Below are 15,326 nucleotides of genomic sequence, written 5' to 3' on the forward strand. Positions count from 1 at the left end.
GCTTTCATTTTAAAAGGCTGTTTACAAGATGAAAGGTGAGCTCTGATTGGTTGCTATTGACAACAAAATGAGGCCTAGTATGTTGAGCGTTGGTGTTGCATCCCCGGAGCACTGCCGTCCATGTCTGTTCAGGGGGGCAGTCTATAATACCTGGCCAGCTAAAATAGTGTGGCAGGGGGCGATTTATCAGACTGAAAGAGAAATTGTTTTTCTTGCCAATAGTAACCAATCACAGGACACCATTTTGTTTTTGCCTACGTAAATATTCATTCCTATTTCCGCCTAATAATAAGGTAATTAATTATAAGACGTCGCTTAGCTGCATTCCAGGATGTCACCACTCGCATGTCTTGTGTCAGGTCATCAAGCGTTGACTAATTATGGCTTATCTTCCTGTTCTGTCCTGAGAAAAGCAGCGACGCAGCTTATGTAATACCGGCAGTGGTGGTCATGTTGGGAGTTGTAGTTTCTCCAGTGCCAGAGGGTCACAGAATGGTGAAAACATAAAATTCCACGAGCTCCACCGCTTCATCCATTGTTTGTGACCTCCCGATGTCGTCCAGCGCTGTATAGGATTTTTCCAATAGTCCTTTAGACAATGGATGGGCACCGTGGCGCTTGCGCAAATATGGCTGCATTCAGGCAGGTAGGGTCTGACTCCCCCAGCAATCAGCATCCTTTAAATGAGAATATCCCTTTAAATCCTCAATCCAAGTTCCCCACCGACTGCGCCATCTCATTTACTGCACTCTTATAACACTTTTCCCTATTAAAGCTTGTTTTCTTTTTTTTGCAGAATTGTCTTATGTGGGTGATGCAATTCTTGCTACCTTATGCTATGTAGTGAAAAATAGGGAAAAAAAAATTTGAAGAGTGGTGAAATAGTGAAAAAAAAAAAAAAATTCCACTACTGATTATTTTAGGATTTGTTTTTTTAAGACATTTATTTTGCAGTAAAAATGGGCTGTTAATATGATTCCTCAGGTCAATATGATTAAAAAAAAACAAACAAAACAAAAGCCCAGACTTGTACAGTTTTTCTATTTTATTTAGTGGCTTTAACCTTGATTTTTTTTTTTTTTTTAAATTAAAACAATTGGTTTACAACATCATTTTTTGTGATCCAAAATGTATTTTTTTTTCTGAAGATGGAACTGTAGGAGGGCGTGGTTTTTTTCATGCTGAACTGTTTTTTTTCTATGTTACTATTTTGGAGTACATTTAATATTTTGATTAGAGATGAGCAAATATGTTTGGAAAATGATCGCCGAATCCGAATTTGCCATATTTGTGCCGAAATTATGTGTGAAGATTGTTTCCGAACATATTCACTTACCTGTACTTCCGTTGAGTCCAGTGGCGTTCGGCGAATATTGCAAATACGACGATCCTAATCCGAACCGAATATTGAAATATTCTCTCATTTCTAATTTTGATCATCACTTTTGTTGAATTTTTTGGCAAAAAATTTGCTTTCCGAGCATGCTCAGGTGCTAACAGTATTTTCGGCGTGCACACATATGTTCGATGTCTCACGGCTGTTTGTTAGGCAATCCCTGCATGTTTTGTGGCTGTCGAACAGCCGCGAGACATGCAGCCGCGGGGTCTCAAACATATTTTTCAAGCACGCTGAAGACACACTGTTAGCACCTGAGCATTCTCAGATAACACCTTATCTGAGCATGTTCCCTCATCACTAATAACTAACTTGACATTAGTCAATGGCTTCGGTAATGTAAGATTTGACCGGTTGTCAAGATGGAGCGTTGTAAGTCAAGGTGACCTTTGCTACATCTTTAGTTGATTCTTCAAAACTCCTCTGATCATTAGACCTTACGTGATGGTTGTATGCTTGTAGGGTGTGCTGACCTCCAGTCGTTGGACACCATGCAACCCATGGAGAGGAAGAGACAAGGCTATATACACGAGCTGATCCAGACTGAGGAGAGATACATGGACGATCTTCAGCTTGTGATTGAGGTGAGGCCTTGGTTGGAGATTTCTGTCGGGCAGCCCACAGCTGATTTTTCCACTGCTAAATGTGGTTGGCGCATACAATATAGTGGTAGTTCCTGAGTGTTATCATGGCCTTCTGCTAATTTTTATGGATTCCGTCTAGGTCTTCCAGAAGCCGATGGCAGAATCCGGTGTTCTGAATGAGGCCGAAATGGCGATGATCTTTGTCAACTGGAAGGAGCTTATTATGTCCAACACAAAGTTACTGAAGTGAGTTTACGGGGTTTTTCAGCTCTCTGTAGGCTGGGTCTAAAGGAGCGTCCAACCTCCTTAATTCTTGCCAAAAGCTTAGAATGCTAGAAAATATCAATCTTCGTAAAACTCAGCTTATTGATTCGGTTGTCAAGTTCCACCGCTTCTAGGGTCTTCTGCTAGCTTCTGTATTTTGGCCTCCATTTATGTAGTTTAGACCCAGGCTTGTGATGGCTACACATTGACCTCAGTGGTATCCGATGGTATGCCTATGCCAAATTGTCATAATTGGAGACCAAAATGTTAAGACAACTCAACTTTGGACCTGGGGGGGGGGGGGTAAAGCTCACTTTTGTTTTTTAAGCAAACTGCTTTTTAAGCCTATAAGGGTTTCCTGGTTTAAGAAAACCCTTGTCCTCCAGGAGCAGTTTGCTTAAAAAAAAAACTGAAAAAATTTTTGTTTTTTTACTCCCCCCTCCGTGGGTTCAAAGTCCAACGCTCTGGCGGTTTACACGGCATCTTTCAGATGACGGTGCAGCCGACGTGTTTTCCTAGCTGAACCACTTCAGGAAAATGCCGGTGGTCATATTCCTGAAGTGCATTTACCCGCAGTCTTGTGGCTTTGCCGCTGGTGTCTCTTGCTCTATACTATAAAAAATTAGCATAGCACTTCTTTTGACCAATCATATGCCAGAGTTATGCGCAGGAAAGAACATGCTTTCTTTTGTGAGTTGTAATGACAGTCCAGATCTCTGAAGCTACTTTATAGTACCGAGCAGGACTGAGTGTGGCTAATTCTTCAGCTTTCATTTCACAGCAGTCAGTGAGCAATGATGGGAGTGCAGCAGAGCTGAATTTGATTACAAACACCTCTGGTAGCTTTCATGTCACAGCAGTCCGTGTGGGAGGGAGAGTGAATTCAGCAGAGCTGAGTGAGATTGCACCTTCAGCTTGCAACTCATGACAGTCCGTGTGGGAAAGGTGTATTCACTGATGATGGCACTGTGAGAGGAGAGCTGCAGACGCTTTTGTTTTCACACTCGGTTTATCCTTCTCCTGCTACCACCTCACTGACTGCTGTCAGACAAAAGTTAGAGGTGTTTGTAATCAAACTCCAACCTGCTCTACTTTTCACGGTAGCTGCAGAGAACAGGGCTGTCATTGCATCTCACAGGAGAAAGCTTGTTCTTTTGACCTTCTGGAGGTGTATTCTTCTTTCCCTTGCATGTCTCCTCTTGCTTATGATTGGTCAACGTCATGCATGTGAAAAAGTACACACCCTCCGAGGCAAATCTGGGGGCACTTCATAAATTATAAGCTAAACTTTACAAGCTAATATCTCCACAATGGAGATTAGAAATTAAAAAAAGAGAAAAGACCTCTAATTCAGCTCTGCAGTCTCTATTTCATGATGTGGTCAGTTTAACATACTAAAACTACTGAAAGGTCCTCTTTTAAGCAGTTCTCTTTTTTTGAGGAATCCCTTATCACAGAGTTCCTTGCTGCTTCAGCCTATAGTGATCTGTAGTTAAACCTGTTGGCAAGTATTCACTTTTCCTGCAGCGCCTCCACAGGTGGACTAAAGCATTGCTTAGTGCACAATGAAGTCAATGGGCTGGAGGTGTAAATAAAGGGCAAGCCATGTCCTCCAGAGACAGAGACCGTCTAGTTATAGGTCATTTGAATTTTTTTTCTTCTTTTTTTTAAACCTAAGGATATTAAGTCAAAATGACCTAATAAACTTGAGGCGATAACATTAGTGAAGTCTGTGATCAAAGACCAGCACTGATTTCCAGGATTAAATGTCTTTATAGATAGATCAAACCCCTTTGGCACCACTCAGAGATTTTGGGTACTGAGTAGTGATGAGCGAACGTGAACAGATAAGGTGGTCTCCGAGCATGCTCGGGTGCTAACCAAGTGTCTTCAGAGTGCTCGAAAAATATGTTCTAGACCCTGCGGCTGTTCGACAGCCATGAAACCGCATTAGCTTGAAGATCTCTGCTTGCTGCCATCTCCCTTTAACCTGCTATGCCATATTTTGAGGCTCTGTGTATTAATGGTCTCCATACTTGCAGGGCACTGCGTGTGCGCAAGAAGACCGGAGGGGAGAAGATGCCAGTGGAGATGATAGGAGACATCTTGGTCACCGAGCTGTCACATATGCAAGCTTATATCCGATTCTGCAGCTGCCAGCTGAATGGAGCCGCCCTGTTGCAGTCGAAAACTGATGAAGGTCCTGAGTTTAAGGATTTTCTGAAGGTTGGTTTACGGTGACCCTCACTGCTTGACTGCTTATCCTTTGAGCTAGGGATCTGCGCCTTATTCAGTGCCTACTATGTGTGATACGGACACCATTGATTGCAGGAAGCGTCCTGCCATGGTGCATGAAGGGTCTCTGTAAGCTCATTACATGAGCCCCCCCTCCCCAGTACTGAGGTCTCCTCCTTCTGTATATGCATTTGTATGTACTTGTAGAGGTGATAAAATTAGGGGGGTTTACTGTGACTATCGGGGTACATCTTGATTGATGCCTTTTCCAAGGAAATTGTTCTTTAAAAATATGGGTAGTTCTTTTATGGCTCCTCCAGGGATGACTACAAGGTCCTCAGCTGTCCTAGTAATGATGGCAGCCATGTAATCACCAGTACAAGTAAGTTTGATGCATCAAATCCATCAGCTCCGAAATATTCTTTAAAATTAAGTTGCAAGGGCTTCCCATAGATTTAAGGGAGTCCATGAGTACAAAATGACTGTTGAAACCAAGCACAGGTGCACCTTGCACCTACTTGATCTCCATCTTTCTCTGCCCTTTTCTGGCTCCTGTAAAGTCAGATCTAACAATCAGGGATGAGGAGGTCGGATATAGATGGGAAACCAGTAGTTGAGAAGTTGCACTGAGCTGTTCTACCACTCCGGTGGTGCATGGATCACCTGTGCTTGGTTTGAACAGTCATTAGGTGCTGATGTTCCCTTTTTTGGATACTGTGATTAGTTTGCACTAATTACGTTTTAGCCTAATATGCCTGTGTGTTTGCTCTTCAGAGACTTGCTACTGACCCCCGCTGCAAGGGAATGCCTCTATCCAGCTTCTTGCTCAAACCTATGCAACGGATAACTCGGTATCCTCTCATCCTGAAGAACGTGAGTATCCAGCCTAGCCCATGTGTATGCAGGATCCCCATCCTCCACATTCACTTCTGATCCCAATGTCTCACCAGATCCTAGAGAACACACCGGAGCACCACCGTGACCATAGTCATCTCAGGGAGGCTCTGGAGCGCTCGGAGGAACTGTGCTCTCAGGTTAATGAAGGCGTTCGAGAAAAGGAGAATTCGGATAAGCTGGAGTGGATACAAGCACACGTTCAGTGCGATGGACTAACTGAGGTAAAGAAATGGCAATGGCTGAGCTCCCCTGACGTCCTCTGGGTAAGGCATGTGTGCCATTGTGATGGTGAAAAGTAGGGTCTACTGTGTGTTGGTAAGGTGATCCACTTTGCGTAGGTGAGGAATATGCTGCGCTGTGTGATAGTGAGGCGTATTCTATGCTGTGTGATAATGATGCGTATGCTGCACTATGTTATAGTGAGGTGTATGCTGCCCAATGCGATAGTGAGGAGTATGCTGGGCTGTGTGATAGCGAGGTGTATGCTGTGCTATTTGATGGTTAAATATAAACATTATGTGATAGTGAGGTGTATGCTGCGCTTTGTGCTAGTGGGGCATATGCTGCACTGTGTGATAGTGGGATGTATGCTGCACTGTGTGATAGTGGGATGTATGCTGCACTGTGTGATAGTGGGATGTATGCTGCACTGTGTGATAGTGGGATGTATGCTGCACTGTGTGATAGTGGGATGTATGCTGCACTGTGTGATAGTGGGATGTATGCTGTACTGTGTGATAGTGGGATGTATGCTGCACTGTGTGATAGTGGGGAGTATGCTGGTCTGTGATAGTGGTGCGTATGCTGCACTGTGTGATAGTGGGGAGTATGCTGGTCTGTGATAGTGGTGCGTATGCTGCACTGTGTGATAGTGGGGCGCATGCTGGTGTGTGATAGTGGGATGTATGCTGCACTGTGATAATGGGGAGTATGCTGGTCTGTGATAGTGGTGCGTGTGCTGCACTGTGTGATAGTGGGGAGCATGCTGGTCTGTGATAGTGGGGCGTATGCTGCACTGTGTGATAGTGGGATGTATACTGCACTGTGATAGTGGGACGTATGCTGGTGTGTGATAGTGGGGCGTATGCTGGTCTGTGATAGTGGTGCGTATGCTGCACTGTGTGTGATAGTGGGGCGTATGCTGGTGTGTGATAGTGGAGCGTATGCTGGTATGTGATAGTGGGGCGTATGCTGGTCTGTGATAGTGGTGCGTATGCTGCACTGTGTGATAGTAGAGTGCATGCTGGTTTGTGATAGTGGGGCGTATGCTGCACTGTGTGATAGTGGGATGTAAACTGCACTGTGATAGTGGGACGTATGCTGCACTGTGTGATAGTGGGGCGCATGCTGCACTGTGTGATAGTGGGATGTATGCTGCACTGTGTGATAGTGGGATGTATGCTGTACTGTGTGATAGTGGGATGTATGCTGCACTGTGTGATAGTGGGGAGTATGCTGGTCTGTGATAGTGGTGCGTATGCTGCACTGTGTGATAGTGGTGCGTATGCTGCACTGTGTGATAGTGGGGCGCATGCTGCACTGTGTGATAGTGGGATGTATGCTGCACTGTGTGATAGTGGGGAGTATGCTGGTCTGTGATAGTGGTGCGTATGCTGCACTGTGTGATAGTGGGGGCGCATGCTGGTGTGTGATAGTGGGATGTATGCTGCACTGTGATAAAGAGGCGTATGCTGGTCTGTGATAGTGGTGCGTGTGCTGCACTGTGTGATAGTGGGGCGCATGCTGGTCTGTGATAGTGGGGCGTATGCTGCACTGTGTGATAGTGGGATGTATACTGCACTGTGATAGTGGGACGTATGCTGGTGTGTGATAGTGGGGCGTATGCTGGTCTGTGATAGTGGTGCGTATGCTGCACTGTGTGTGATAGTGGGGCGTATGCTGGTGTGTGATAGTGGGGCGTATGCTGGTCTGTGATAGTGGTGCGTATGCTGCACTGTGTGATAGTAGGGTGCATGCTGGTTTGTGATAGTGGGGCGTATGCTGCACTGTGTGATAGTGGGATGTAAACTGCACTGTGATAGTGGGACGTATGCTGCACTGTGTGATAGTGGGGTGCATGCTGGTCTGTGATAGTGGGCATATGCTGCACTGTGTGATGGTGGGATGAATGTTGCACTGTGATAGTGGGGCGTATGCTGGGCTGTGTGATAGCGAGGCGTATGCTATGCTGCGTGATGGTGAGGCGTATCTGGGTTGCGTGATGGTGAGGCGCATGCTGGGTTGCGTGATGGCGAGGTGTATGCTGGGCTGCGTGATGGTGAGGGGTGCATGCTGGGCTGCATGATAGTGAGGCGTATGCTATGCTGTGAGATAGCGAGGTGTATGCTGGACTGTGTGATGGTGAGGGGCGCATGCTGGACTGCATGATGGTGAGGCGTATGCTATGCTGTGTGATAGTGAGGCGTATGCTGGGCTGCGTGATGGTGATGTACATGCTGGGTTGCGTGATGGCGAGGTGTATGCTGGGCTGCGTGATGGTGAGGGGCGTATGCTGGGCTGTGTGATAGCAGAGGCGTGTGCTATGCTGTGTGATGGTGAGGCGTATGCTATGCTGCGTGATGGTGAGGTGTATTCTGCGTTGTGTTTAGGTGAGGTATATACCAGCCTGTGTGCAGTCGGTCGGCGTACTCACTCGCTCGCCCTCTGGTGCAGCGGCCTCCTCACTGTTTTCTGACATTCTGCACCGTCCCCGGCGCCTCTTCTGATTAGTAGGGCCAGTGCAACATCACACGTGTCACGTTGCAATGCTGACATTGTACCCAGCCCATTAATCAGTAGAGGCTCTGGGGATATGCCGTCAGGTAGGAGTTTCGCTCCCATCCACTGACCACAGATGTGACCACTGCACTCTGGTCCTGCGAGTCCTTTTGCTGATCTCTAGTTTTGTCCTGTGTCCTGTTGTCCGTTGACCGTCAGCGACCACCACGTAACGTTCTCTCTCCTCCCTGTAGTGAATCTTTCCCATCACAGAGTTTGTCTCTTGCCTTTTACAGCAGATCACGTTTAATTCCCTGACGAACTGCCTGGGGCCCCGCAAGATCCTGCACAGCGGCAAACTGTACAAGACCAAGAGCAACAAGGAGCTGTACGGCTTCCTCTTCAACGACTTCCTGCTCCTCACCTACATGGTGAAGCAGTTTGTGTCCTCCGGATCAGACAGGCTCTTCAGTCCTCGGACCAACGCCCAGTACAAGATGTACAAGATGGTAAGGGGCTACCGGCCCAGCATGGAGGGCGCAGTCACCGCTGTATGGAGCCTTTCTCACATTCCACCATTTCTTATGGCATGTTACTTATCAGCAAGAAATCAAGTTGAACGGTAGTCCAGGATTAGAGAGAAAAATAAATACTTTCCCTCCAACACAGCGCCTCACCTGTCCACAGGTTGAATCATAGAATCGTGGAGTTGGAAGGGACCTCCTGGGCCATCTGGTCCAACCCCCTGCTCAAAGCAGGATTCGCTAAATCATCCCAGACAGATGTCTGTCCAGCCTCTGTTTGAAGACTTCCATTGAAGGAGAACTCGCCATTCTCGTGGCAGCCTGTTCCACTCATTGGTCACTCTAACTGTCAAAAAGTTTTTTCTAATATCTAATCTGTGTCTCCTCCCATTCAGTTTCATCCCATTCCTTCCAGTCTTTCCTTGTGGAAATGAGAATAAAGTTGATCCTTCTACAATGTGACAGCCCTTTAGATATTTGTAGACAGCTATTAAGTCTCCTCTCAGTCTTCTCTTTTGCAAACTAAACATTCCCAAATCCTGCAACCTTTCCTCATAAGACAGGGTTTGCAGACCGGTCACCATTCTGGTCGCTCTTTTCTGAACTTGCTCCAGTTTGTTGATGTCTTAAAATGTGGCGCCCAAAACTGGACACAATATTCCAGATGAGGTCTGACCAAAGAGGAGTAGAGGGAAATAATGACTTCACGTGATCTAGACTGTATGCTTCTGTTAATACATCCTAGAATTTCATTTGCCTTTTTTGCTGCTGCATCACACTGTTGACTCATATTCAGTCTGTGATCTATTAGTATACCCAAGTCTTTTTCACATGTGCTGTCACTTAGCCCTATTCCTCCCATTCTGTATATGCTTTTTTCATTTTATTGCCCAGATGTAGTACTTTGCATTTTTCCCTGTTAAAAACCATTCTGTTAGTTGCTGCCCACTTCTCCAGTTTATTTATATATTTTTGAATCATCTCTCTCTTCTCTAGTATTAGCTATCCCTCCTAGCTTTGTGTCATCAGCAAATTTAATCAGTTTACCCTCAATTCCTCCATCTAAATCGTTGATAAAGATGTTGAACAATACAGGGCCCAGGACAGAGCCCTGTGGTACCCCACTTGAGACATTCTTCCAACTGGATGTGCAGCCATTTACGACCACTCTTTGGGTCCGATCACTAAGCCAGTTATGAATCCACCTAACAGTTGCCTTGTCCATTCCATACTTAGTCATTTTTTCAATAAGGATTGTATGAGATACTTTGTCAAATGCTTTGCTGAAGTCAAGATATACTATATCTACAGCATTTCCTTGATCCACTCAGTGATTCCGTCATAGAAGGAAATTAAGTTAGTCTGACATGACTTATTAGTTACAAACCCATGCTGACTCTGTTTAATCACTTCATTCTTATCCAGGTACTGACATACATGTTGTTTAATAATTTGTTCAAAGATCTTTTCTGGTATAGAAATCAGACTCACCGGCCTATAGTTGCCTGGGTCCACCTTCTTCCCCTTTTTGAAGATAGGAACATTTGCAAGCCTCAATTCATTGTCAGCTTTGGAAAATCTGATTTGTGCCCTGCAGGTTCTGCAGACAGCATTATATTCTTCTTTAGATATGCCTCCCTCTTTCCATTTTATAAACATTTTTTTCTTCCATTTTAGCATGTGCTTAAGTTCTGTGTTCATTCATCCTGGTTTCCTTAAATGCTTCCTATTCTTCCCTCTTTACGGAATTGTTAACAATTGTGCTTTGAGAATTTCATTTTTCAAGATTTCCCATCCTTCCTGGACATTTTTGTCTTTAAGGATATCCAGCCATTGGATCTCTCCAATTCTATTTCTGAATCCCTTAAAATCTGCCTTTCTGAAATCAAACCTTGAAGTCTGAGTCTTCACAGGTCTTCCTCCTCTAGTTATCCAAAATTCTAAAATAGAATGGTCGCTACCTCCTTGGGTCCCAGCCACTTTTACCTCCTCAACCATTTCCTCCCTGTTTATAAGGATTAGATCCAAGGTAGCAGATCCCCTTGTTTTCTCCTCTACCTTTTGGAAGATAAAGTCAGCAAGAGAGGATGAGTTTCCTTGACCTGTTAGGAAATTAGGTTGTTAGCGGTACTGCAGCATGGCGCTGGTACACTATGTCCTGGAAGTATTTCGCTGTGTTCCGGGACATATTACTGTGCATGCGCCGATGCAGATTTTCGGCTTTGCCCGCAGTTGGGCAAGCATACCGCGCGTGCGCGAGGCAAGATTGCTTTGCGCATGCGCGAAATATGGAGAACTACTCTAATTCCTGAAAATATTTCACATTTCTAGGATGGTTCCTTATGTCAGCGTGGTGATAGCACCCCACCGATCGGCGCACTGAAGGGGCTTATTGTAGGGTCTCTGCCTGGTACCGGCAATGCTATAATCTCTGGAAACCCCATGTCATCACCTTTAGTCACACAGCCAATTTTCATTTTTTTTGCTTTACTATTTTCTGTCTCTTCTTCCAAGAGCCATATTTTCATCTGTTTTTTTTCTTCATTTTTTATCTCGGAGGTTTATTATTGCAGCATTCTCTTATAGAAATAGAAAGAAATAGCCAGCTCACCAGAGATCAAGCGCAGAAACTCGGAGCTCCGTGCGGACCAACGTCATAGACCATAGAAGGAAAGTTCTGCTCCAGCTGCTATTAAAATCTTCTTTAATGAAAAACCGTTAAAACATACAATGGTGAAGACTCTCCATATAACCTCACCACAACAGAGATGACAGGCTACGCGTTTCGACCAGACGGTCTTTGTCAAAGCCATGTTTGAAATTTGCCTTAGATTAGACATATATATGTAGCTTAACGAATAAAACATCATATAAAAATCACATGAGCCAATCCAATTGGACACATGTAATTAAATACAAAAGCGACATAAAAAAAAAAAAAAACAAAGTTTTTTTTCCTCTTTTGAGGAAAAAAAAAAAAAAAAAAAAAGGGAAATTCAACAATAGTGCAACAATAGATCATGTCTCTTATTGAGACCGTTTGGATGTCTAGTATTTAAATGGTATATCCAAAATGCTTCCCGAGTAAGGAGACATCGCCTGATGTCTCCCCCACGGGATGACAGGTTTACTTTTTCTATTCCCTGAACTTAAAGGTGAGATGTATTACGGGCGTGGCAATCAATAAAATGTTTGGAAACTGCTGAGACATTCCGTATAAAATTATTTGTATTGCTAATATCATTTAAATGTTCCCTTATTCTTATTTTTAGCTGCCTCGAGGTGCAACCAACATAGGATAAATCACATTGTTCACAATTAATTTTATACACTATGTTGCTAGAATTGCAATTGATATAATTTTTTATTTTAAAACATGAAGTATGATCATTATTAGTGAATTCCTGAGAAATTTGGGCATATTTGCATATTTTACAAATGTTAGCACCACATTTGTAAAAGCCCTTCACCGTTAACCAGTTTTCTTTAGGCTTGTGATTAGTGTTGAGCATTCCGATACCGCAAGTATCGGGTATCGGCCGATACTTGCTGTATCGGAATTCCGATACCGACTTCCGATATTTTTTCAATATCGGAATTCGGCATCGGAATCGGAAGTTCAAAGTTGATTGACAGACTGACGTCATCATGATGCGCGGTGTGTGCGCATCATGATGCGCCGTCATTTCGGGCCTTCCGGGGGTCTCTGCCGGCCTGCCGGGGGGCTGTGCCGGCCTGCCGGGGGGCTGTGTGGACTGCCCGGGGTCTGTACCGGCCTGCCGGGGGGCTGTGCCGGCCTGCCGGTGGTCTGTGCACCCTGTGGGGGTCTGTACCGGCCTGCCGGGGGGCTGTGCCGGCCTGCCGGTGGTCTGTGCACCCTGTGGGGGGCTGTGCCGGCCTGCCGGTGGTCTGTGCACCCTGTGGGGGTCTGTACCGGCCTGCCGGGGGGCTGTGCCGGCCTGCCGGGGGGCTGTGCTGATGTCCGGGGGTCTGTGCAAGCATCGTCCGATGGGACTACAAGTCCCATCGGGCGATGCCTGCTACCATGACAGTGATTGACACATTAGCCAATGATGGGACAGTAGTAGTCCCATCATCCGGCTAATGTGTTAAATGTTAAAAAAAAAAAAAAAAAAAAAAAATACTACATGCATGCTACATGCATGCTACATACATACTACATGCTACATACATACTACATATATACTACATACATACTACATACATGCTACATACATACTACATGCATGCTACATACATACTACATGCTACATACATACTACATGCATGCTACATACATACTACATGCTACATACATACTACATATATACTACATACATACTACATACATGCTACATACATACTACATGCATGCTACATACATACTACATGCTACATACATACTACATGCATGCTACATACATACTACATGCTACATACATACTACATACATACTACATATATACTACATACATACTACATACATGCTACATACATACTGCATGCTACATACATACTACATACATACTACATGCATGCTACATACATACTACATGCATGCTACATACATACTACATGCATGCTACATACATACTACATGCTACATACATACCACATACATACTACATACATACTACATGCATGCTACATACATACTACATGCCACATACATACCACATACATACTACATACATACTACATACATACTACATGCTACATACATACTACATATATACTACATGCATGCTACATACATACTACATGCTACATACATACCACATACATACTACATACATGCTACATATATACTACATGCATGCTACATACATACTACATATATACTACATGCATGCTACATACATACTACATGCTACATGCATGCTACATACATACTACATACATACTACATGCTACATACATACCACATATATACTACATACATACAATACATTCATACAATACATACATAGACATACAGTACATATAACATAGAGTAACATACTTACCAATACTTGTCACATTGTTCCCCGAAGCAATTGTCTTTTCCGGAATAAATATTAACATAACAAACCACAAAAATACTCACCCACGATCCGAAGCAGTCCACGAGTGTGTCCCACGACGATCTTGGGTAGAGAACGGCAGCATCAGATGATGCTGCCGTTCTCTACGGGCTGCAGGAATCCAATGACGGAAGGTAGGTATCCTTCCGCACTGTATTCCTCCGCCACTTAAAAAAAAAAAAAGTCCCTAGTCTCACTTTATGCCATTGCTGCGTGGGAAATTCCCACACAGCAATGGCATAAAGTGAGACTAGGGACTTTTTTTTTTTTTAAGTGGCGGAGGAATACAGTGCGGAAGGATACCTACCTTCCGTCATTGGATTCCTGCAGCCCGTAGAGAACGGCAGCAACAGCTGATGCTGCAGTTCTCTACCCAAGATCGTCGTGGGACACACTCGTGGACTGCTTCGGATCGTGGGTGAGTATTTTTGTGGTTTGTTATGTTAATATTTATTCCGGAAAAGACAATGGCTTCGGGGAACAATGTGACAAGTATTGGTAAGTATGTTACTCTATGTTATATGTACTGTATGTCTATGTATGTATTGTATGAATGTATTGTATGTATGTAGTATATATGTGGTATGTATGTAGCATGTAGTATGTATGTAGTATGTATGTAGCATGCATGTAGCATGTAGTATGTATGTAGCATGTAGTATATATGTAGTATGTATGTAGTATATATGTAGTATGTATGTAGTATATATGTAGTATGTATGTAGCATGCAGTATGTATGTAGCATGCATGTAGTATATATGTAGTATGTATGTGGTATGTATGTAGCATGCATGTAGTATATATGTGTTATGTATGTAGCATGCATGTAGCATGCATGTAGTATGTATGTAGTATATATGTGGTATGTATGTAGCATGCAGTATGTATGTAGCATGCATGTAGTATATATGTAGTATGTATGTTGCATGTAGTATTTATGTAGTATGAATGTAGCATGTATGTAGTATGTAGTATGAATGTAGCATGTATGTAGTATGCATGTTGTATGTATGTAGCATGTAATTTTTTTTTTTTTTTTTACATTTAACACATTAGCCGGATGATGGGACTACTACTGTCCCATCATTGGCTAATGTGTCAATCACTGTCATGGTAGCAGGCATCGCCCGATGGGACTTGTAGTCCCATCGGACGATGCCTGCACAGACCCCCGGAGCCTGCACAGACCACCGGCAGGCCGGCACAGCCCCCCGGAGCCTGCACAGCCCCCCCGGCAGGCCGGCACAGCCCCCCGGCAGGCCGGCACAGCCCCCCGGAGCCTGCACAGACCACCGGCAGGCCGGCACAGACCACCGGAGCCTGCACAGACCCCCTGGCAGGCCGGCACAGCCCCCCGAAAGGCCCGTACAGACCCCAGAGAGGCTGTACAAGGGCAGGAAAGGGTTTTTCTTATTCCGATACCGGAAGTCCCATAGACTTGAATGGGACTTCCGGTATCGGAATCGGCGATACCGATACTTTTTTTAAAGATCGGCCGATACCATCCGATACGATACTTTGAAGTATCGGACGGTATCGCTCAACTCTACTTGTGATGTGTTAGTGAAAACATGCTGGGGGATAGTATACTCCCTAAAGACGGTGCTTTTCTTGACACCACATTAATTCCTGATGATAAAATTT

The 15,326-nt window shown here is 44.4% G+C and overlaps 1 protein-coding gene across 4 annotated transcripts in view; it reads left to right on the forward strand.

Moving 5' to 3' along the window:
• ITSN2 (intersectin 2) overlaps positions 1-15,326 on the forward strand; it is a 195,723-nt gene that overhangs the window by 155,848 nt on the left and 24,549 nt on the right. For all 4 annotated transcript variants that reach the window (XM_073568317.1, XM_073568316.1, XM_073568319.1 and 1 more), the window contains 6 exons: positions 1,859-1,980; positions 2,120-2,226; positions 4,287-4,470; positions 5,254-5,352; positions 5,430-5,597; positions 8,391-8,603. In XM_073568317.1, the coding sequence (XP_073424418.1) occupies positions 1,859-1,980; positions 2,120-2,226; positions 4,287-4,470; positions 5,254-5,352; positions 5,430-5,597; positions 8,391-8,603 (893 nt within the window). The remainder of the gene's footprint in view (positions 1-1,858; positions 1,981-2,119; positions 2,227-4,286; positions 4,471-5,253; positions 5,353-5,429; positions 5,598-8,390; positions 8,604-15,326) is intronic.

This window comes from Dendrobates tinctorius, unplaced genomic scaffold (assembly GCF_039654945.1).
Source record: "Dendrobates tinctorius isolate UK_male_01 unplaced genomic scaffold, ASM3965494v1 ptg000021l, whole genome shotgun sequence".
NCBI classification, from domain to species: domain Eukaryota; kingdom Metazoa; phylum Chordata; class Amphibia; order Anura; family Dendrobatidae; genus Dendrobates; species Dendrobates tinctorius.